Genomic DNA, 25,000 nt, shown 5'->3' with positions numbered 1-25,000 from the left:
AGTGTTAGTAGTTTTGAGTGTTTGTGTAGATCTTTTCCAGCATGCACATTCTCAATATCTGCGGAAAACTTTCATTCTGTGTGTTTGAGATCCAATATCTTTCTGCATTTCTTAGCTCATCTGCGCTCAATTCTCCTTTTAGCTGTTCTTCACTTCGCACATTATGAATGAACCTATACACCCTACATCTACACCCTACATCTACACCCTACATCTACACCCTACATCTACACCCTACACCTACACCCTACATCTACACCCTACATCCACCCCTACACCTACACCCCTACATCTACACCCTACATCCACACCTTCATCCTGCACCATCTCACCCTACACATCACACCCCTGCACCTACATCTACACCCTACATCTACACCCTACATCTACACCCTACACCCTACATCTACACCCTACATCTACACCCTACATCTACACCCTACACCCTACATCTACACCCTACATCTACACCCTACATCTACACCCTACATCTACAACTACACCCATGCAGTAATTCGTAGAACTCTTTGCAGGTTACTGTATTTGCTTAAGTCAAGAATCGGGCTGGTATTTTCTGTTACCTTGGTTGCAGCTATTTGATTTTGCACAATGCATTCAACAATCTCAGTGCGGGTTTCCGTAAACTCTTCGTTCTCCTGTGTATCAATACGACTCATACACTGTGGCCCGCTCCACCACAGTTCTGCTGCAATCATTGAATCCACCGACAATCCTCTTGTGCCTAAATCAGCTGGATTTTCTTGCCCTCGACAATGGTTCCAGTTTTCTGGTTAAGTTAAGCTTTGAATTTCCGACAATCAATTTGATACGAATGGTTTCCACTGTTTGGCATCACTAATCCAATGAATTGTTATCATTGAGTCTGTCCAGAGTTTCAATTGACTTCTGTCTAGTTTCAAATGAGTCAAGACATAATTTCCAAGTCTAGCTCCAATTACTGCTCCTAGAAGCTCTAATTTGGGTAATGTTGTTGGTTTTATAGGAGCAACTCTGGTTTTAGAGCAGTAATTAAACTACTTGTGCAATTTCCATCAGATTTTACAATTCTTAAATATGCTGCTGTGCAATAAGCAGTTTGACTGGCATCGCAAAATACATTAACTTCCTTGCCTTTAACACTGTGCTCACCCTTGTGGCAGAGTCGCGTCATAGCGGCGTTGAATTGACAGCTGATTTAAAGTCGGAATTTCTGCACACCACTGTTCCCATTTCTCACACAGATCTGTTGGTAATTCTTCATCCCAATCAAGTCCTTTTATCCACAGCTCTTGAAATAGGCATTTGATTCTGATTGTGAATGGGGATAGGAATCCAATAGGGTCAAACAGTCTGGTGGCCGATTGCAGCACTCCGCGCTTTGTGTTGACTTTATTTTTCAGAAATTGTATCAATTCGTCTACTTCAAAGGTGAAGTCGTCTTTATCCGTTCTCCAAGCAATTCCAAGTACCTTTAATGTGGATGGACTTTTAATTACTGCTCTCTCTGTGAAATCCTTGTCCATCCATTCCCTTTGCAATTCACTGGAGTTGGTTTTCCATTTGCAGAGCACCATTCCTGCTGTAGACAGAATTTCCTTAGCTTTCATTGCTATGTTCTCAGCAGATTTTATGTCTGTTGCTCCTGTGATCAGATCATCCACATAGAGACATTCTCATGATTATGACCACACGGCGCAATGGCCAGGTCATATAGGATTTAGTCAGATTTTTTTTTTTTTCTTTTCATGTCCAAATTTCCGTCAAAGGATTCGGGACACTGAAGGCCGGGGTAGGCCGAAACTTGGTGGGCATGTAACCCCACATGGATAGCATGGAACCATCGTTTTCGTTTTGATCTGTAGCCCCCTACAGCTGTACTGGACCCCCGAAGGGGGTAGGGCGAACCCACAGTTTTCTGTGAATATCTTGAGAACCGTATTAGGGCCCTAGGATGATAATTTTTTCCATATGTTTTGCCTCAGGGGGTCATGTTAACCCATTCCATGTGTGCACACACATGTGCATGAACAGATACACACCAGACACATACATTCACAGTAATCATGCATTATGACACATACTCACACAGTATTAGACATATGCGGCGTGCATGCACATGCACAAACACACATGCGGAGGCAAACACACAAGCAGCGCACACACACACACACACACACATAAACATAGCGATGCCCTTGCACACATGCACACAATTCAAAATTTCTCAGAATTATGAACAGGCAAGATGGAGGTGGGGTTGTATAAAATGAATTTTACATGAAGAAATCTATGAACTAATCATGTTTTTGGTACTTGTTGTGTAGCAGATACCAGTGAGGAGTGAGTGTGGATAAATGCAATTTGATTGAGACAGTTAGAATCATATAGGCCTTTCAAGCGTGATTTATTTTTGTGGAAAAATGTGCTGGACTGGGCGGTCATATTTTTGTACCCTCCTGCGGTACATCTGTTTTCACAATATGGTACTTCTCAGGCGTGATCAGATTGACTTCCCTCATTGCTAAATGTCTTATCTTTGGTCCACAAAAATCTCAGAACATCTCGATCTGCTTTGTTCAATGAAATTTTTCAGGAATGCTTTTTTGTAATGTCTGCCATAGAAGTGCAACTTTGTGCTCACGGAATTTCAAGAGAATGCTTAGGAGTTCTGGGTTCAAGTTTGGGCCTGAAGTAGACACTGATTTAAAGAGGGACTGTTACTGTCATGGGACGATGCATCAAACACAATTCAAACCTTAGTTGTAGTTCTCTCTTCTTTAACTACAGCATGATGCGGCATGTAATAGATTGGACCTATTGACATCTCTTCTGTCACTTCTTCTATTATTCCTTCATTCAAGTAATCTTGAGTCACTGCATCATATCGCTCATAAATCGACTGATATTTGCTAAATTTTTTTGTCAAACTTTTAAATCTGCGTTTAGCAACATTCAAATTTGATGCCAATTTAATAGAATTATTTTTCCATGGCAAACTGACTTCATACCTCCCTTCTTTGTGAGTCAACGTTTGATGAAACATTTTCATTGCCTCATCATCCATGGAAAGCGATTCTTTATCTGGGTAGATTCCAATCGACTCAGTTTCCCAAAAACAGCGCAGCTGATCCGAAAGGGAAATATCTTCTGCCACACTGACGTGCATCACTCCGATGTCCAAGGTTTCTACAGTGGTGTTCAGCACCGTCGCCGTCCCCTGTCACAGCCATCCGGACATACTCTCTATTGCCACCAACGTGTCACTCATGCGCTCTATTTGGCCCGTCACTATCTTCCAGTAGTAATCTCCACCGATCAGTATTCAGAGCTCTTCAATGTCTATTCTTGAGGATCGGGGATATCCTGCCACCAATAGTCCTTTTGTCTTTCCAGCTTTTCCTCATTTCGGATCTGCAACATGGCAGGAAGCACAGACATCGCGAGTCTCCAATAACTCCAAATTCACACTCCGTTTCATCTTCTCAAAAGCGCCACTAACACCTTTCTGCATTTACTCACCCCAAGGTGGCCCAGTCCGAATGTTTTGAGTTTAAGCGTTTCTTCTGCTATGACTGGCAGATTAAGTGAGCTGGATAGGCCTCCCTCCATCCAACAAACATCTCACTAACTGATCTTGAATGGGAGTTTCAATCCAGGCTACTGCCGTTTGCAGAAATATTGTGTTATGATGAGTGGATTGCACAGGGGAGACTGACACTAATGGATCTGGTGCTTCTGCGCTTCTATGGGATTCGTAGTCTCCGCTTAATGCAGATTGTGGGCATACAACTTTATAATGTCTTCGACACACTTAATTTCCCACAAGTGATACCTTTAAGCTCTACAGTTTAGTGCTGTATGCCTACCTTTCATACACACATAATACCGAGCCTAGTCTTCATGACTTGCTTCTCTCCTGGCTTCTACATTCTGATAACTGCATTCTCGAGACTTGTGCGTGGTTTCGTTACCAGAATAAACGGAGTGTGGACTACCGACTTTCCAACATGAGAAAGGTAGCGAGTTGGGCACGTAACTTTTTCAACCGTTCTGACATTATTTTTTCTCGGCCTTTGAATGAGTCCTTTTCTGAAGCATAGCTGAAGCATAACATTTGAATTGCATGATCATAATTTTCCTCCTTCAGAGAAAGGCCTGCTTTGACTTTTGCAACGTTACCTGAGAGAAATGATTTTAAGTAATTAAACTTATTGGACTTACTCAGATGGGGATTTTTGTGTATTGTCCCTGAGAATTGAATCCAAAAGTGTATGTCAATTGTACAGTGTATTGCCAGTGTATGTGTTGAGTATGCCTTCCCTCTAGAGGTGCAGCGATAAAAGGGGTGTCATGGGGTGTGTGTGTGTGTGTGTGTGTGTGTGTGTGCAGCGATAAAAGGGGTGTCATGGGGTGTGTGTGTGTGTGTGTGTGTGTGTGTGTGATAAGGGTGTCCTGGGTGTGTGTGTGTGTGTGTGTGTGTGCAGCGATAAAAGGGGTGTCATGTGTGTGTGTGTGTGTGTGCAGCGATAAAAGGGGTGTCATGGTGTGTGTGTGTGTGTGTGTGTGTGTGCAGCGATAAAAGGGGTGTCATGGTGTGTGTGTGTGTGTGTGTGTGTGCAGCGATAGAAGGGGTGTCATAGTGTGTGTGTGTGCAGTGATAAAAGGGGTGTCATGGTGTGTGTGTGTGTGTATGTGTGTGTGTGTGTGTGTGTGTGGCGATAAAAAGTGTCATAAGTGTGTGTGTGTGTGTGTGTGTGTATACATGATAAAAAGGGAGTGTCATGGTGTGTGTGTGTGTGTGTGATAAAAGGTATCATAGTGTGTGTGTGTGTGTGTGTGTGCAAATAAAAGGTTGTCATAGACATTGTGTGTGTGTGTGTGTAGCCGATAAAAAAGAGAGGTGTGTCATAGTGTGTGTGTGTGTGTGTGTGTGTGCAGCGACTAAAGGGGTGTCATGGGGTGTGTGTTGTGTGTGTGTATGTAGCGATAAAAAGTGTCATAAATTGTGTGTGTGTGTGTGTGTGTGTGTGTGCAGTGACAAAAGGGGTGTCATGGTGTGTGTGTGTGTGTATGTGTGCAGCGATAAAGAGGTAATATGGTGTGTGTGTGTGTGTGTGTGTGTGTGGCGATAAAAGGGGTGTCATGGTGTGTGTGTGTGTGCAGTGATAAAGGGGTGTCATGGTGTGTGTGTGTGTGCAGCGATAAAAGGGGTGTCATGGTGTGTGTGTGTGTGTGTGTGTGTGCAGCGATAAAAGGGGTGTCATGGTGTGTGTGTGTGTGTGTGTGTGTGTGTGTGTGTGTGTGTGCAGCGATAAAAGGGGTGTCATGGTGTGTGTGTGTGTGTGTGTGTGTGTGTGTGCAGTGATAAAAGGGGTGTCATGGTGTGTGTGTGTGTGCAGCGATAAAAGGGGTGTCATGGTGTGTGTGTGTGTGCAGTGATAAAAGGGGTGTCATGGTGTGTGTGTGTGTGTGTGTGGTGTGCAGTGATAAAAGGGGTGTCATGGTGTGTGTGTGCAGTGATAAAAGGGGTGTCATGATGTGTGTGTGTGCAGTGATAAAAGGGGTGTCATGGTGTGTGTGTGTGTGTGTGTGTGTGTGTGCAGTGATAAAAGGGGTGTCATGGTGTGTGTGTGCAGTGATAAAAGGGGTGTCATGGTGTGTGTGTGTGTGTGTGTGTGTGTGCAGTGATAAAAGGGGTGTCATGGTGTGTGTGTGTGTGTGTGTGTGCAGTGATAAAAGGGGTGTCATGGTGTGTGTGTGTGTGTGTGCAGTGATAAAAGGGGTGTCATGGTGTGTGTGTGTGTGTGTGTGTGCAGTGATAAAAGGGTGTCATGGTGTGTGTGTGTGTGTGTGCAGTGATAAAAGGGGTGTCATGGGTGTGTGTGTGTGTGCAGTGATAAAAGGGGTGTCATGGTGTGTGTGTGTGTGTCATGCCAAGGCCACAGGAGGGTTCCGGTGCTTGAGAGAGAGAAAGAGAGAGGGATGGAAGAAGAGAGGAGAGAGGGATGGAAGAAGGGAGGAGAGAGAGGGATGGAAGAAGAGAGGAGAGAGGGATGGAAGAAGAGAGAGAGAGGGATGGAAGAAGAGAGGAGAGAGGGATGGAAGAAGAGAGAGAGAGGATGGAGAAGAGGAGAAGGGATGGAAGAAGGGGAGGAGATGGGGGATGGAAGAGAAGAGAGGATGGAAGAAGAGAGGAGGGATGGAAGAAAGAGAGGATGGAAGAAGGAGGAGAGGATGGAGAAAGGAGGAGAGAGGGATGGAAGAAGAGGAGGGATGGAAGAAAAGGAGGAGAGAGAGGATGGAAGAGAAGAGAGGAGAGAGGATGGAAGAAGAGAGAGAGAAGGATGGAAGAAGAGAGGAGAGAGGGATGTTAGAAGGGAGGAGAGAGAGGGATGGAAGAAGAGAGAGAGAGGGATGGAAGAAGAGAGGAGAGAGGGATGGAAGAAGGGAGGAGAGAGAGGGATGGAAGAAGGGAGGAGAGAGAGGGATGGAAGAAGGGAGAGAGTGATGAAGGAGAGGGAGGAGAGAGGGATGGAAGGAGAGAGAGTGATGGAAGAAGAGTGAGAGTACAGTGTACACACACACACACATGCACACATACAAATACACAAGAGTGAGAGTACAGTGTACACACACACACACATACAAATACACAAGAGTGAGAGTACAGTGTACACACACACACATGCACACACATACAAATACACAAGAGTGAGAGTACAGTGTTTACACACACCACCACCTGCTCCTAAATACACAAGGTGAGATGCAGTGTACACACACACACACATACACACATGCAAATCACAAGAGTGAGGGGTACGGTGTACACACACACACATGCACATACAAATACCTGAGTGAGGTACAGGGTCACACACACACACCTTCAAATACAGGTGAGGTGATGTGCACACACATGCGCACACATACAAATACACAAGGTGAGGTACGGTGTGCACACATGCACACGCCACAAATACACAGAGTGAGAGTACGGTGTGCACACACACATACAAATACAAGAGTGAGGTACGGTGTGCACACACATGCACACATACAAATACACAGGTGAGGTACAGTGTGCACACACACACACACACACATATAAATACACAAGGTGAGGAGGTACAGTGTACACACACATGCACACATACAATGCAAGGTGAGGTACAGTGTACACATACAAATACCTGAGTGAGTACAGTGTACACACACACATGCTACAACCTAGCTCTGAAATACACAAGGTGAGAGTACAGTGTGCACACACACACACTGCTCTGTCTAAATACAAGAGTGAGTACAGTGTTGGTACCCAACCTAACACACACAAACACGTCTACCTTATAAGTTCGTGTGTGTGTGTGTGGTGGTGAGCATGTGTGTCGTGTGTGTGTGTGTGTGTCTGTGTGTGTCTGTGTGTGTGTGAGTGAGTATGTGTGTCTGTGTGTGTCTATGTGTGTCTGTGCGCGCGCGTGTGTGAGTGAGTATGTGTGTGTGTGTCTGTGTGTGTGTGTGTGTGTGTGTGTGTGCGTGCGTGTGCGTGTGTGTGTGTGTGCGCATGTGTGTGTGTGTGTGTGTGTGTGTGTGTGTGTACCTTCACTTCTGCGTGAGATGGTAGTGACTTTCTGCATGGGAATGTCTTGATCAGCACTCTCCGTAAGGGTCCACCATGTCAAGTTCCTGAGCTACACACACACACACACCACACCTGCTTAAACACCTGATTTTACCCCACACACCACCTACCTACATTACACATAAACACCACCACCTGTCACATACACACACACACACACACACTGCCACGTGCACACACCTCGCCTGCAGTTACATACACCACACCATTACACACACACACACCTACACCACCACACTAATGCCTATGAGGTATTATGGGATGTTACCTGCTCTGGCGGTGGTGGGGGCGTGAGAAGGCTGATCGTCATGACGACGGCGGCGGTGAGGGCGCACAGGATGATGGCGAAGTGAGTAGTGGACGGCGCAGCAGGCGGGGTCGGCGGCGCGCGGCGGGCGGTGCGCCAAACTCCAGCAGCATCCGCGTCACCCCGACAACCACCATCAGCGCCCAGGGCGCCCCAGCCAAAACACACGCACACACCACACACACACACACCTGTCAGCCAGAACGTCCCTTGTTAATACACACACCATCCAGCAAACGCCCCCTGTTAATGCACACACACTACACACACACACCGTCATCCCCAGAACTCTTATTAATACACACACACACACACCATCAGCCCCCAGAACACCCCCTATTAATATACACACACACACACACACACACCATCAGCCCCCAGAACGCCTCCTATTAATACACACACACACACACACACACACAGCACACACACACACACACACACACACACAGCATCAACACACACACACACACCGCCTCCACCTGTCTGATCTCCTCCACCACCACATCCCCTTCAGAGCCACCACACACAGACACACACACACACACACACACACAGCATCAACACACACACACACACACACACACCTGTCTGATCTCCTCCACCACCACACTACGCTCAGCTGACCAACTGCCCAGGTCCAGGCAAAGGGGGGACAGACAGAGCCCCAGACTCCACCGTACACACACACACGTACACACACACATACACACACACACACACACACACAGACACACACGATTACAGACACACACAATAACACACACAGATACACACACACACAATGCACACACACACACATTATCGCACAACACACACACACACACAGACACACAATACACACACACACACACTGACACACACACCAACTGACAGACACTGACCATGACAGACAGAGTCCCAGACACACACACACATAACACACACGCATACAATAACACACATGCATTACACACACATACACACACACAATAATAATGCACACACACACACACACACACACACACACACACACACACACGCATTAGCACACACACACACATACACACACACACACGCACACACACATACACATACTCACACACACACGCATTAGACACACATGTACACACACACAGATACACACACACACACACACACACACACACGCACACACACACACACACGCACACACACACTACACACACACACGCACACACACACACACACACACACACGTACACACACACACGCATTAAGTACACACACACACACACACAGATACAGACACACACGCACAGACACACACACACACACACACACACACACAGATACACACACACACACATAACACGCCAGATGACACACACACACGCTACAGACGCACACACACGCTGCACACACACACACGCATACACACACACACGCATTACCACACACACGCATTACACACACACACGACATTACACACACACACACACATGTACACACACACACACACACACATGTACACACACACACTTCCTGATCTCCTCAGCTGACCAACTGACTCTGGAGCAGCCCAGTCTCTGAACACACACACACACACACACACACACACACGCTGACTGGTAATTGTACAACCGGCAAATCCCGATGTAATGGGTCCACATGTACGGTGGACCCGATTTTTTTTTTTTAAAGTTATTAGCCTATTTGCAGCCTGTCACAGCTGCATCCATTTGGCTTGGGGGTGACAGGTCAATCATTTTGGCCTCTTCATGACAGGTTCAGTGTGTGTTATGATCGCTACTCTGCCCCACCCCTCAAGTGATTTTGTCCAAGCAGCCGCTAGGTTTAGGGGAAATATAGCCTACGCAGTCCATGCATGGTACAGTAGCCTATAAGTTCCCTCCTCCGCTGGCTGAGGTTCATCATCGCTTGTTTAAACTTAAACAGCAATGAGGTGCTCCAGTTTTATTCCATAAATATATTGTTTTCATAGTCATTATTGCACGCTACCATCAAGAGCTTCCATTTACTGCACCATGTAGACTACTGTAGTGCGGTTTGTCTGTCAACATAAAAAAACTACGGTAGCCTACAATTTTCGCACAACTTGGTGGAAAAGTGTAGCACAGGTTAAAAAAAAAACATTCATTTTGGACTCAAAAGGAACTTCAAAGTATTTCCCATATAGTAGCCTTAGCTCACAATGACAGTGAAAGTGAAACTTGGAAAGTGGAAGTCTCTCCACCGAGTGTTACATTAGATGCACAATCAATGTTAGCTCGATGCAGGTAAAAAGTATCAACTGGTAGGTTAGTAGACCAATCCAGGTAGCCTAATTTTGCAAAATGTGATGACGGCACACAAACTTAAAAAACGTTTAGTATACACTTGTGGTGATAGCCTACAGTTAATGTGAATCTGGGGACTATAACCAAAGTAAAGGAGAAGATTTGCACCAAATAAAGGCTGTGGTTGTGTTTCTACAACATGTTGGCACAAAACGTAATTTCTGTCAACTATGACGATGTCCATGTTCAGTAGCCTATATTTCATTTAGTCAAGCAGTGACATGGTTTAATGCATGGGGGTAACATGACGTGAGACAGTCAGAAGATGAGTCTGTCTTTAGTAGCCTCCCTGAATCCTGTCCCTCTCAAATCACTTTAAAATGGTGTGATTAGCAACCAGAAATAAAAAAAAAATCGGAGACCCCCGGACCCCGATGTTATTGTGATTATAACCTTGATTATAATAACCTATAGGCTATAGGTCCAAATCTAAATGTTTGGGTTCAGTGTTATTGTGATTATAATAACCTATAGGCTATAGGTCCAAATCTAAATGTTTGGGTTCAGTTTATTGTGATTATAATAACCTATAGGCTATAGGTCCAAATCTGAATGTTTGGGTTCAGTTTATTGTGATTATAATAACCTATAGGCTATAGGTCCAAATCTGAATGTTTGGGTTCAGTGTTATTGTGATTATAATAACCTATAGGCTCTAGGTCCAAATCTAAATGTTTGGGTTCAGTGTTATTGTGATTATTATAACCTATAGGCTATAGGTCCAAATCTAAATGTTTGGGTTCAGTGTTATTGTGATTATAATAACCTATAGGCTATAGGTCCAAATCTAAATGTTTGGGTTCAGTGTTATTGTGATTATAATAACCTATAGGCTATAGGTCCAAATCTAAATGTTTGGGTTCAGTTTATTGTGATTATAATAACCTATAGGCTATAGGTCCAAATCTAAATGTTTGGGTTCAGTTTATTGTGATTATAATAACCTATAGGCTATAGGTCCAAATCTAAATGTTTGGGTTCAGTTTATTGTGATTATAATAACCTATAGGCTATAGGTCCAAATCTGAATGTTTGGGTTCAGTTTATTGTGATTATAATAACCTATAGGCTATAGGTCCAAATCTGAATGTTTGGGTTCAGTTTATTGTGATTATAATAACCTATAGGCTATAGGTCCAAATCTAAATGTTTGGGTTCAGTTTATTGTGATTATAATAACCTATAGGCTATAGGTCCAAATCTAAATGTTTGGGTTCAGTTTCTAAATGTTTGGGTCAGTGTTATTGTGATTATAATAACCTATAGGCTATAGGTCCAAATCTAAATGTTTGGGTTCAGTTTATTGTGATTATAATAACCTATAGGCTATAGGTCCAAATCTAAATGTTTGGGTTCAGTTTATGAAGTGTTAAGTGTTGCTACAGCATGATACTGTGTGTTTGTTATTTATGGGGGGAATCAGGGGTTGGTATCGGTGGGCTTGTGTGTGTGTGTGTGTGTGTGGGGGTTCCAGTGGTGGGCCGGTCCAGGAGAAAATTGCCAGGGCCGAATTTTATTCCCAGTCCGACCCTGCCTGCACACACACACACACACACACACACACACACACCTTTGTTTATTGCACTAAGCACTTTATTGTGAAGCAATTTGGTGCAGCTCAGCTGTAAATGTGCTATAGAAATAAAAATTGACTTGCCACACACACACAGACACACACACACACAGCATCAATACACGCACACACACACACACACACACACACAGCATCAACACACACACACTCATGACACACACACACACAGCATCAATACACACACACACAGACACACACACACACACACACAAACACACAGCATCAACACACACACACACACACACACACACACACACACACAGCATCAATACACACACACACACTCATGACACCCCCACCATTGCGTAATCCGGGGTGTGGAATTGATAAAGAAGTGATGACTCTACATTATTCAGACACAGTTATCTGGAAAAGCAGATGTGTGTCTGCACCGTCACAAACACTTACACACTCTCTCTCTCTCTCTCTCTCTCACACACACACACACACACACACACACACACACACACACTTCTCACACACACACACATTACTTACACACACATTACTCACAAACACACACACACACACACACAATTCTCTCACACACACACACACATACACACACATAACACACACACACACAATTCTCACACACATTATTTACACGCACATTACTCACAAAACACACACACACACATTACTCACACATTCTCATATCCTGTCTCTCTGACACACAGGCACAGGCAGGAACAGAAGTGAGGTGAGAGAAAGAGAGAAAGTGTGTGTGTGTGTGTGTGTGCATGTGTGTCTGTGTGTGAGTGTGTGTGTGTGTGTCAGTGGTGGACGAAGTACACAAATTCTGTACTTGAGTGAAAGTAGAGATACATATGGTCAAATGTTACTCCAGTAAAAGTAGAAGTCCTCCTTTTACATTTCCACTTGAGTGGAAGTACAAAAGTACTTGCCTTCAAATGTACTTAAGTATCAGAAGTAAAAGTCCTGTTTACTAACTAATACAGTTGCATTTACTATTGTTGGAATGATTCGGCACAGACATAGGCATTCATTGAGCCTTTCTCTTCCATTCAAGGACAAAATCAACTAATAATTGTTGTATATAGAAAGAACTAAAAACAAACTAATGTGATATCTTAGATACTCCAAAGTAAACCATTTTTTCTTTGTTGAATGAATTAAACTTTTGGACCAAATCAAAATGTTCCCTTTTGTGTTTGATAGTGTCAGATTGTCTATCATTGTCTATCATTTGCTCGATGGTGTCAAGAGGCTAGTTATGGTAACATCAATATTGTGAAAAGGGGTCAATAAGGTACAGTAAATAGTGGATATGACAATAACATAGGTTAGGCAACACCATTATTTAAAGCCTAGCTCACTTAATTGAAAATATACATGTAAGTACACATGTATTTGGACAGTCTTTTTTACAAAAGGAACTTCAGCTGTCACAAAATCTAGTGGAGTAAAAAGTAAAAAGTTTAACAAAATAGAAATACTCAAGTACAGATACATGAAAAGCGACTTAAAGCTACATTGTGTACTTTTTTGAGTTAATTCTTAGCAAAAACCCATTTGTTCTTTCAAAAATATGTGTTCATTCATGTGTAATTATTTCCACCTACTAATCAAAGTATTCTCGTAAGTGTAGAATCTGCTATTCTGAATACATGCAGCTTGAAGTGGCATAAAATGGCTGAATCCATGTTGCGCCTCCATCTTTGAAATACATTCGCCAACGAGGGACATTCCTGGAAATTCAGCTCCGCCTTTCGCGCTTGTAGGCAACACTCATTGCCTGATTAGTCTGCTAGCGACAGCCGGCAGATTTGAAAGTCTGTTGACCTATTCTCGAGGACATGAAAAGGAATCGCCAAGGAAGCGAAAAAGAAAATTAAAACGACATTGTGATCGGAAAAACAACAGACCAAAGTCAATATTGGAGTGGCTTTTTCTAAGATGGAAAGAGCTCATGAGGAGCAAGGATTTTAAAAGGGACGCCGAAGTTGCCTGCTTTCTTCTCGGCAGGTAATTCGCAATTCGGCCTATTCGTGTAAACATATAGCTTACAGTCTGTGGTGTAAATTCAAAGTTTTATAGTTTTATAGCTAACTATAGCATGGTTGTCCATAACGGTAGAACGACGTCTGGGATACTTTTCCTCGCGTCGATGAAAAATGATTGTCTAGGCAACGTTGTAACAAAAATCTGCTATGACGGATCAAAGGCAAAGGGCACTGTAAATTGTAGTTATTTTTCATTGCTTTTGCTTTGTAGCCTAAATGTATCCTAATCTGATAATGCTAGGGTAGCCAATTCCAAGGGTGACGTGCACCTGTCCTGTCCTCTTATTAATTGTAGAAGTAGCCTACTAATTACTAAATTGTCTGAAAGTTTTTCACCATGAGTGTAGCCTACACCTCAGAATGGGGGAAGGGTAGATTAGTCCATTACACTTGTGAATGGAGCAAGGTAGACCAGCCAGCCCATTTAGACCGCTCAATGCGGGTCAAAGTCATTATCATGCAGAACAATAAAATACGGACAGAACTGCTTTGATTGAACTTTAGTCAATGCATCTACCAAAATACATCTTTCTTCATGGTCATAAAATGAATGCCTAGGCTACTTTGTTTGTGGTTTAAGTGAGACATTCTAACATGTACTGCTATTTTTTGTCCAGCTATGAGAGAGAACTGAGAGCAGTCACATTAACACCAATGAAGGGAAAGCCCTCTAGTATTAACTACTCCAGAAGTGTCCAGCATTTCTAGTGGGACAGAGAGGTCAGTCAATGCATGAAAACAATTGTTGATTCTATGTGATTGTTGTTTGATAATAACTGAAAGTATATTTTTAATAACTTGGTGTTTACCATTTTATGTACTGTTATATGTTGTGAAACACTCTGCTTATTCATTTCAGTTGAGCATCTTGGCGCAATTGCAGAAGCCCCTGAAATTGAGAACCTTGAACAGAGGTAACCAATCAACAATGCTCATAATGTCTATACCCTAACCCTACATGACATCTCTTCTCTTTTGTATATTTTCATGATATAAGCATTTATATATTTTTTACAAAGCCTACATGACATGAGCATTGTGGAGGAGGATGTGGACGAAATTCAATGGTCTTGTTATGTGATGCACGTGCCTAATGTAACCTTGCCTGCCTTCATTGTTCCTAATGTAACCTTGTCTGTAACTCAGTCTAGGCAAAATAGCACTATACAGATTAGTAACAATATGTTGAACGATATAAAATGGTGTGTATGTCTAACGACACTGCATGTCTCCCACAGGATCAGCTTTCCAGGAGACTGCAAATTTAGAATGATGGCCCATGTTGCTTCAAAGGCACCCTACAAAAAGGAAGGGTTCATGTGTAAATACCATAATTTGTTAATTTCTGTAAATAAATATATTGCAAATAACATTATTGACCATGTTACTGTCATTTGGTGTTTCAAAATAGTAAATTACCACAGCTCCTTTTTTAATTATAAGTTTGTGGATGTAAGCAGAAGAAGTACAGCATGAACAGTCTCTTATCAATTCTAAAAGTTTTTATTTTCATGAAAGCAAAATATAACAATGTACCGGTGTAAAATATATTAAATTCAGTTTTAAAAGTAACAGGCAGTACAAGAACACTAATACAAAACTATTTACAATAACACAACATTATAGGAGGGTGATATTTATCCCTTGAGAGATCCCTTATCCTACACACACAGCTTGGGATCACTCTTCTATCACCCTGTCCTGGAGACCCATGCTGCCAGAAAATGAAATGTCTGTAGGTAGCATATCTTAACTCTATTGTCATCACCTGGCTCTCTTACACGGCCTAATGCTGTGATGTCCTCCCCTGTACTGCCTGTGTCAATCTCCAGACATACAAAGAGATCAAATTACGTTTCTCACTATCCTTCATGAAGACAAGACATATTTTAGGCAGACAAACATAACATTCAAGTAAACAAAAAGTAAGTAAATGTAAATAAGAGGGATGAAAAAAAAACAAAATGCAGTTAGGCAGAAAACCTTCATCTAGGCAGTCACAAACAGAAAGCTCACACACAGGTGGCTGGGTTTTGTCCACAGCATTTTTCTCTCGATCCGGTTGGCATGTCTCTGCAGTGTGTACAAGTACACCAAGGCATCCCTGGCACAGGTGGGTGGACGACATGTCTGCACTGATGCATCAAACACCAGACCTGGCTGCCTCATTAGCAACTGTGTGGTGAGGTCCCTGTGCTCTTGCAGGCTCATTCCATCCACAAGTCTCTGAAGAAATAAGACACAAGAAATAAGATCAGATAGGCTTGTTTAGGTAGCAAAGTTAGAAAAATAGTACTCAAAAGTGTTCACACAAAATGATGAAGAATATTATGTGTATGGACAATGAAAAGGTGAAAATATTGTTGTGTAACATTTTCTATCCCATAACGTAATCATATGTGTCGTGATTTCACTGGCAGACAACTTCGCATCATGCAGTTGACTGGCAACAGCTAGAAAATTGCTACATATAAACAAAGGAGATACAAACAGGCAGGGGAAGCTACACCAAGCGCGTAATTGAAGCCTTCCGTTCAACGCGTAAAAAATAAATTTTAGAAGAATGGTCTATTTTTTTTCTGGTGTAGTTGCAGGCTTAGCGTATAACAGAGCGTGCTTGGTGCAGCTTCGAGCTAATTTGATTGTCATTGACATTGATACTGTTCAGAGAAATATATTAAAAACACAAACCTCGTTGCTTCCTCTGAAGTTTTCTTCCACTCTTTGTCATCTTTGAAGTTCTTCCACTCCTCTCCTCGTCATCTTTGGAGGAGTCACCACCTTTCCCTCTTCCCTCTCTTTTCCTATCTTCCTCTACCTTTTCCCTCTTCCTCTCTTCCTCTACCTTTTCCCCTTTCCTCTTCCTCTCTACCTTTCCCTACCTTTCCTCTTCCTTTCCTTCTCTTCTTCCTCTTCCTTTCCCTCTTCCCTCTTCCTCTACCTTTCCCTCTTCCTTTTCCTCTTCCTCCTCTTCCTCTACCTTTCCCTCTTCCTCTACCTTTTCCCTCTTTCTCTTCCTCTACCTTTCCCTCTTCCTCTCTTCCTCTACCTTTCCCTCTTCCTCTCTTCCTCTACCTTTCCCTCTTCCTCTACCTCTCCCTCTTCCTTTCCCTCTTCCTCTCTTCCTTTTCTCTTCCCCTCTTCCTCTCTTCCTCTACCTTTCCCTCTTCCTCTACCTTTCCCTCTTCTCTACCTTTTCCCTCTTCCCTCTTCCTCTACCTTTCCCTCTTCCTCTACCTCTCCCTCTTCCTCTACCTCTCCCTCTACCTTTCTCTCTTCCTCTACCTTTCCTCTACCTCTACCTTTCCCTCTTCCTCTACCTTTCCCTCTTCCTCTACCTCTCCCTCTTCCTCTACCTCTCCCTTTTCCTCCTCTTCCTTCCTCTACCTTTCCCTCTTCCTCTACCTCTCCCTCTACCTTTCCCTCTTCCTCTACCTTTCCCTCTTCCTCCTACCTTTCCCTCTTCCTCTACCTTTTCCTCTACCTTTCCCTCTTCCTCTACCTTTCCCTCTTCCTCTACCTCTCCCTCTTCCTTTCCCTCTTCCTTCCTCTACCTTTCCCTCTTCCTCTACCTTTCCCTCTTCCTCTACCTTTCCCTCTTCCTCTACCTCTCCCTCTACCTTTCTCTCTTTCTCTACCTTTCCCTTTCCCTCTTCCTCTCTTCCTCTCCCTCTTCCTCTCTTCCTCTCCCTCTCTTCCTCTCTTCCTCTACCTTTCCCTCTTCCTCTCTTCCTCTACCTTTCCCCTCTTCCTCTCCTCTACCTTTCCCTCTTCCTCTTCCTCTCCTTTCCCTCTTCCTCTTCCTCTACCTTTCCCTCTTCCCTCTACCTTTCCTCTACCTTTCCCTCTTCCTCTCCCTCTCCCTTTTTCCCTCTCCCCTCTTCCTCTACCTTTCCCTCTTCCTCTCTTCCTCTACCTTTCCCTCTTCCTTCCTTTCTTCCTCTACCTCTCCCTTTCCCTCTTCCTCTACCTTTCCCTCTTCCTCCCTCTTCCTCTCCCTTCCCTCTACCTTTCCCTCTTCCTCTACCTTTCCCTCTTCCTCTACCTCTCCCTCTTCCTCTACCTCTTCCTCTACCTCTCCCTCTTCCTCTACCTCTCCCTCTTCTCTCCTCTTCCTCTTCCTTTCTACCTCTCCCTCTTCCTCTACCTTTCCCTCTTCCTCTACCTTCCCTCTTCCTTCCCTCTTCCTCTACCTTTCCCTCTTCCTCTCCCTTTCCTCTACCTCTCCCTCTTCCTCTACCTCTCCCTCTTCCTCTCTTTCCCTCTTCCCTCTTCCTCTACCTCTTCCTCTTCCTCTACCTTTCCCTCTTCCTCTCTTCCTCTACCTTTCCCTCTTCCTCTACCTTTCCCTCTTCCCTCTTCCTCTACCTTTCCCTCTACCTTTCCCTCTTCCTCCTCTTCCTCTACCTTTCCTCTACCTTTCCCTCGCACCGCCGTTGCATCGACTGATGTCTGACTCTGCTCACTGAGAAAAATAGTAGGCTTAATAGTAGGCTGTAAACATTGCCTTTACACTATTAATCTCACACATACAGAATCGCGAAGGCACGTTCATACTAACATTAGCATGCATTAGTTTAGGGACCTGATAGCTGATGCTAGCAATGAAATAGTAGCCTACCAAAGCGAAGCGTAAAACTATTATTCACTTTACATAGAGGTCATAACCAACATGTTTACTGGCTATAGAAGGTAAATGCAATGTGTAATTGTTTTTCTAAAGTAACCTCATCACTGGAAGGAACACTGGGACCCAGTCGTAGTAGACCTACTGGAAGCCATATTAACCTTGGCATGAAGCAGCCACCAGGGTTAAAATCTTTCGGAATGGGAGGGGGCTAGAAAGTAATACTCAGTTGGTTGTCATATAAATTTCACAGCTAGATGGGAGAAGTTCTTACACAAGGTAGCTTTAAGTACAGTAATTGAGTAAATGTACTCAAGTAATGTCCACCACTGGTGTGTATGTGTGTGTGTGTGTGTGTGTGTGTGTGTGTGTGTGTGTGAGTGAGTGAGTGAGAGAGAGAGAGTGTATAGTGTGTGTTTGGTCAAAATGTTCGAAGTCCAGTTTAGATGCTGTTTAGAGTATTACACGCTTACTTAACACTGTGTGCGGCAGTTGCTCATACCTGTGTTCAATGGCAGGGATAGATCATGCAAGCAGTCCGGCATTCAAACAAGATGGTAGGCAGACATGCAGGCAGGAGGGCAGGAAGGGCAGAAAGGCAAGGGAAGGAGGTACAACAACAGGCAAGCAGATGAGTGCGCAGTGATGTAGATTCAAACAGTTCAATAATCCAAAGGGAAGGGGTATTCCAAAGGGTATTCAAAAGGTGTTTTAAATTAAATGTTCTAAATGTTCAACTGTAAAGGTTCAAAATGGTCAAGATCAAATCATAAAGTGTCAAGATTCAAACTATCAAGATTCAAGTTTCAAGCTATAAGCTGTAAAAAACTATTTGTGTCCAGCATCTTCCATTGTCTAACTAAGACTGACTAAACCACATGGAAAGGCGCCATCTTAGTGAACAGGTGACCAGGTGACCTAAGACCATGTCAAAAATAAAAGCTCCATACAGAAGCTAATGAATCTCAAAACAAACTAAAGTATTTCAGTTCAATAGTTTTTAAATTAAAATTGGCTCCTACTGTGTGTGTGTGTGTATAGAGTGCAGGCTTGTGCAAAATTCAATTTTTAGAATGGATCTCCATTCAATTCCACAGTGGAATTTGAATTGAATTGGCTCCGCCCACAGGAAGTTGAATTGGAATTGGAATTGGAATGACAGGAAGTGAAATTAAATTCATGGCAATTCAAAGCAACTCCACAGTCACACAACAGAATGTGTTGAATCTCACATGCATTCAGTTTTGGGAAAGTTACTTTGCACTATGAAATTGACTAGCTACAGTTCGAAATAATATAACACACTGTATTCTTACTTAAAATGTTTAGTTAGTATAACACAGTTTTTGTCTTTTGTTGATTATGTTGATGTTGGAGATTACTTGGCTAAACGGGTGAATTTAATGTTAAGGTGGAAAAGTGAACATGATCATTTAAATCAAGTAAACTATACTTGAATTGCTTAAGTTTTGCTACACTGTGAAGTTAGTTAGTTAACCTTACTTAACCGTTAGTTAACCTTATTTTAAAAAACATGCAAACCAATTGCCTTGAAATTACAGACTAATCTGGAATAGGAATTCCAAGTTATTGCAAACAAATGCTTACTTTGTGTAGTACACTTACACTAAGGAGAATTCCTATTTAACCCTAACTTCTAAAATTAAAATTATATTGTGTATTAAACACAAGGTGTGCTAACTGATGTTACATTTCCCACAGTGCATTTCCAGAATGCCCACCTCCCTAGCTCACATATTTGTAAAGATATCACATATTTAATCCTTTTTCTGAAATTCAATCTTAAATTACAATAAAGTGACAGTGACACTAACGGTTATATATACTGTTGGTGTATAATTTAATGTGGATACATCGCACCATCAGTAGATGACTATCCAAAACACTCTAATGCTGTGGGTAGAACATCAGCAACATGTTACATTTGTATTTTGGGTACTACCCTCTGAAAGGGTACTGCACTTGGTTGAGACCTCACTATGTACCACTAATGTGGTGGCACACACCTGGGTTTTTGTCAGCGGGTCAGGAAACCTCAATCTTTGATGTCACAGTGAGTCGGGACTTGGCCTGATTTCTGCATTTCAGTGTATCCATGATGTTGTGAAGGCTTGGGGTTGATATTAATATCCTGACCAGAGGAGAGTGCCATTTAATGGACAGCCACTAACACCCTTCTGAAGCAACATAAGTTGCAGAGCACCCATAAAAATCCTAAGTCAAAGCTCATTTAGCCTTAGTAACTTATGAGAGATAGCTTCAGTAACAGCAGAGACAGGGGTACCTGTTTGTATGGTTTCAGATACAGATCTGTGTCTATCTACTAACTGTCAGCACTAGTTCTACTCACAGGTTTGGTCTGTTTGGATAGTCATTGATGGGCTGATGTATCAATATAAATCACATAATTATTACAACAACACTTTATATTTGGCCTTTGGTGTCAGCTGTCACTTTGTTATTGTAACAAGATTGAATTTCAGTAAAAGATTAATTTGTGATCCCTTTAACAATATGTAGGCGGGTCTGTGGTATTCTGGAAATGCATTTTTGTCTGGAAGTGCATTTTTGATAATATCAGTTCTGAACTGTGACATTAGTTAACTGGCGATCAATACACCTGCTGTTTAATAAACATAGAGTATACTTACTTGTAATTGTAATGACCAGTTAGTTGAAATGTAATTATGTGTACTGTAAGTGCACTACACTAAAGTGAGCATTTGTTTACACAACTTGACATTACAGACAAATCTGAATGGAATCACAGACAAACAGTCATACGTTTAAAACCGAACAGGTTAAGGAAGATTATAACTAATTCTTATAGTGTAGTATAAATCATAATTCAAGTATAGTTACTTGATTGTTCACTTTTCTACCTCAAATGAAGTAACACCGCTTTACTCAAGTAATCTCAACAAAAGACAAAACTCTGAATTCTACTTACTAGAACATTTTAATAAAACTATTATGTTTTACAGTGTGGAAAATATAATTTATTATTGTTTAAGTTACAAGTTGTGTGCTTAATGCTATCATATCTGGCATATACTGTGAGGCTTCATTGTTTGGAATTTAGAGTCATTCTCAATTCAATTCTGAATTGTGCACAAGCCTGATAGAGTGTGTGTATAGTGTGTATAGTGTGTATGGTGTGTGTATAGTGTGTGTGTATAGTGTGTGTGTATAGTGTGTGTGTGTGTATAGTGTGTGTGTGTGTGTGTGTGTGCATAGTGTGTGTGTGTGTGTGTGTGTGTGTGTGTGTGTGTGTGAGTGTGGTGTGTGTGTGTGTGTGTGTATGTGTATAGTGTGTATAGTGTGTGTGTGTGTGAGTGTGTGTGTGTGTGAGAGGTGTGTGTGTGTGTGTGTATAGTGTGTGTATAGTGTGTGTGTGTGTGTGTGTGGTGTGTGTGTGTGTGTGTGTGTATAGATAGATAGATAGATACTTTATTGATCCTCAAGGGGAAATTCAAGATGGAGTGATAGTGGGTGTGTATAGTGTGTGTGTGTGTGTGTATAGTGTCTGTGTGTGTGTATAGTGTGCACATGTGTGTGTGTGCATCTCACCGCCTCGTTGGTCCTGGTCCAGAACACGGCGAGTACGAACACTGCGGTGACGGGCGGGGCCAGGTAGCTGGTCACTGATTGGATGTAGACGTACAGCTGACCACTGTTGGCACTTTGGAGAATGGGGATCCACACCACACTGATGACCACCAGGATGACTGTAACGATCCTACACACACACACACACAAACACAACACACACACACCACACTGATGACCACCAGGATCACAGTGAGGATCCTACACACACACACACACACACATCACACACACACACACACACACACACACACACACACACACACACACCACACTGATGACCACCAGGATCACTGTGACGATCCTACACACACACACACACACACACACACACACACACACCACACTGATGACCACCAGGATCACTGTTACGAAGCTACAGACACACACACACACACACACACACCACACTGATGAACACCAGGATCACTGTGACGATCCTACACACACACACACACACACACACACACACACACACACAACACGGATGACCACCAGGATCACTGTGACGATCCTACACACACACACACACACATCATCACTACATCACCTGTTCATGATGCTACATCATCACCTGTTCATGATGCTACATCATCACTACATCACCTGTTCATGATGCTACATCATCACTACATCACCCGTTCATGATAAAGACATCATCACTACATCACCTGTTCGCTGATGCTACATCATCACTAAATCACCTGTTCGCGATGCTACATCATCACCCGTTCATTATGCCACATCACTACATCACCCGTTCATGATGCTACATCATCACTACATCACCCGTCTGGGCGACATAAAGACATCATCACCACATCACCTGTTCATGATGCTACATCATCACCACATCACCCGTTCATGATAAAGACATCATCACTACAGTGCTACATCATCACTAAATCACCTGTTCGCGATGCTACATCACCACTACATCACCTGTTCATGATGCTACATCATCACTACATCACCTGTTCATGATGCTACATCATCACCTGTTCATTATGCTACATCATCACTACATCACCTGTTCATGATGCTACATCATCACTACATCACCTGTTCATGATAAAGACATCATCACTACATCACCTGTTCATGATGCTACATCATCACTACATCACCTGTTCATGATGCTACATCATCACTACATCACCTGTTCATGATAAAGACATCATCACTACAGTGCTACATCATCACTAAATCACCTGTTCATGATGCTACATCACCACAACATCACCTGTTCATGATAAAGACATCATCACTACATCACCTGTTCATGATGCTACATCATCACCTGTTCATGATGCTACATCATCACTACATCACCTGTTCATGATGCTACATCATCACTACATCACCTGTTCATGATAAAGACATCATCACTACATCACCTGTTCATGATGCTACATCATCACTACATCACCTGTTCATGATAAAGACATCATCACTACAGTGCTACATCATCACTAAATCACCTGTTCATGATGCTACATCACCACTACATCACCTGTTCATGATAAAGACATCATCACTACATCACCTGTTCATGATGCTACATCATCACCTGTTCATGATAAAGACATCACATATTTACGTTGCCATGGCAAGATACCTGCCAACAAGCAGCAGCTCTTTCTCATTGGCCTGTCGGCGGTACTTCTTCCAGATATCCATGGTGAAGAGGGTGGAGCTACTGTTGAAGATGGAGGTTAGCGATGACATCAATGCTGCCATCATCACTGCGATCATGAGCCACGCGAACTGCATACTGCACACACACACAAAATACATATCAGGGCCTATTGCACAAAACTAGGATGGGGATTTAGCCGGGATATCTTGGTTATCTTGGCTCAGGCTATCCGTGATCCAGATTACTAAGCGGGATAGGGCAGCAGGATATGTTATGGTATAAGTTACCATGGCGATTTATTCTGTGGAGCTAGTCTGCTCCAGACCAGGCTAAATTCAGGATCTATTTAATCTCATCCCATAACTCTGTCCAGCAGTCACCACAAGCAAGAAACCAATAGTTATTCCACTGCCCACTACACATTGTTATCACATATATCTAGACCCACTGCCATTATTTAAGCGTTTGTGATCATTAATTAACTTTTACATACTTTCGCCATTCCGACGGTCATGCGACAACGTGGCGATCAGAGTGCCTAACCATTCGCAGCGTGGTGGTTGCGACACTAGCTGCAATATTCTCCTTAACAGAGGTGTTGCTGTTTGTTGCTGTTGTGAAGGCTGTCTACACCGTAGAAGAAGCAATGAAGCCGCTCTGGTTGCCATGGTGAATCAGTGAATCTGTGATCGGTGGCTGGGTCTGTTGAGGAGCCGTGGCCGCGCACTTATCCAGGATAGGTTTCACCTGGCTTGATGAATCCGTGTCTGCTCATCCTGGCTTGCTTTCGTTGTGCAACCAATTAAGCCTGTACACTCTTGTTTTGGATTCATTAGGCGCAGCTCAATGTATCGGATGTCTTAATTCTGCTTTTGTGCAACAGGCCCCAACACTGCAAATATCACCACAATCATTAGCCCATGCAGACCTGCACATAATCACAAACACACTTGTGGGGCATGGCATATTGTAGTGTAATGGGCGTGGCATCTGGTAGTGTGAGGGCGTGGCATCTTGCAATGTTGGGGCGTGGCATCTGGTAATGTGGAGGCGTGGTATATTGTAATGTGGGGGCGTGGCATCTGGTAATGTGGAGGCGTGGTATATTGTAATGTGGGGGCGTGGCATCTGGTAATGTGGAGGCGTGGTATATTGTAATGTGGGGGCGTGGCATCTGGTAATGTGGGGGCGTGGTATCTGGTAATGTGGGGGCGTG

The 25,000-nt window shown here is 43.1% G+C and overlaps 1 protein-coding gene and 1 long non-coding RNA gene across 2 annotated transcripts in view; one reads left to right on the top strand and one right to left on the bottom strand.

Annotated features, from left to right (window-relative positions):
• The window catches only part of slc5a10 (solute carrier family 5 member 10), an 85,099-nt gene that overhangs the window by 2,111 nt on the left and 57,988 nt on the right, over positions 1-25,000 (bottom strand). The window contains 6 exon segments of the mRNA XM_048248325.1: positions 7,607-7,691; positions 7,911-8,029; positions 8,032-8,084; positions 8,260-8,285; positions 22,107-22,275; positions 23,764-23,919. Coding sequence (XP_048104282.1) covers positions 7,607-7,691; positions 7,911-8,029; positions 8,032-8,084; positions 8,260-8,285; positions 22,107-22,275; positions 23,764-23,919 — 608 coding nt within the window.
• LOC125297826 lies at positions 14,510-15,215 on the top strand. Its single transcript, XR_007194115.1, has 3 exons — positions 14,510-14,608; positions 14,748-14,802; positions 15,127-15,215. It is a non-coding gene; the product is annotated as an uncharacterized LOC125297826 (long non-coding RNA).

The sequence above is a fragment of the Alosa alosa genome, chromosome 7 (genome assembly GCF_017589495.1).
Source record: "Alosa alosa isolate M-15738 ecotype Scorff River chromosome 7, AALO_Geno_1.1, whole genome shotgun sequence".
In the NCBI taxonomy this organism is placed as follows: domain Eukaryota; kingdom Metazoa; phylum Chordata; class Actinopteri; order Clupeiformes; family Clupeidae; genus Alosa; species Alosa alosa.
This window is presented reverse-complemented; position numbering and strand designations above follow the sequence as displayed.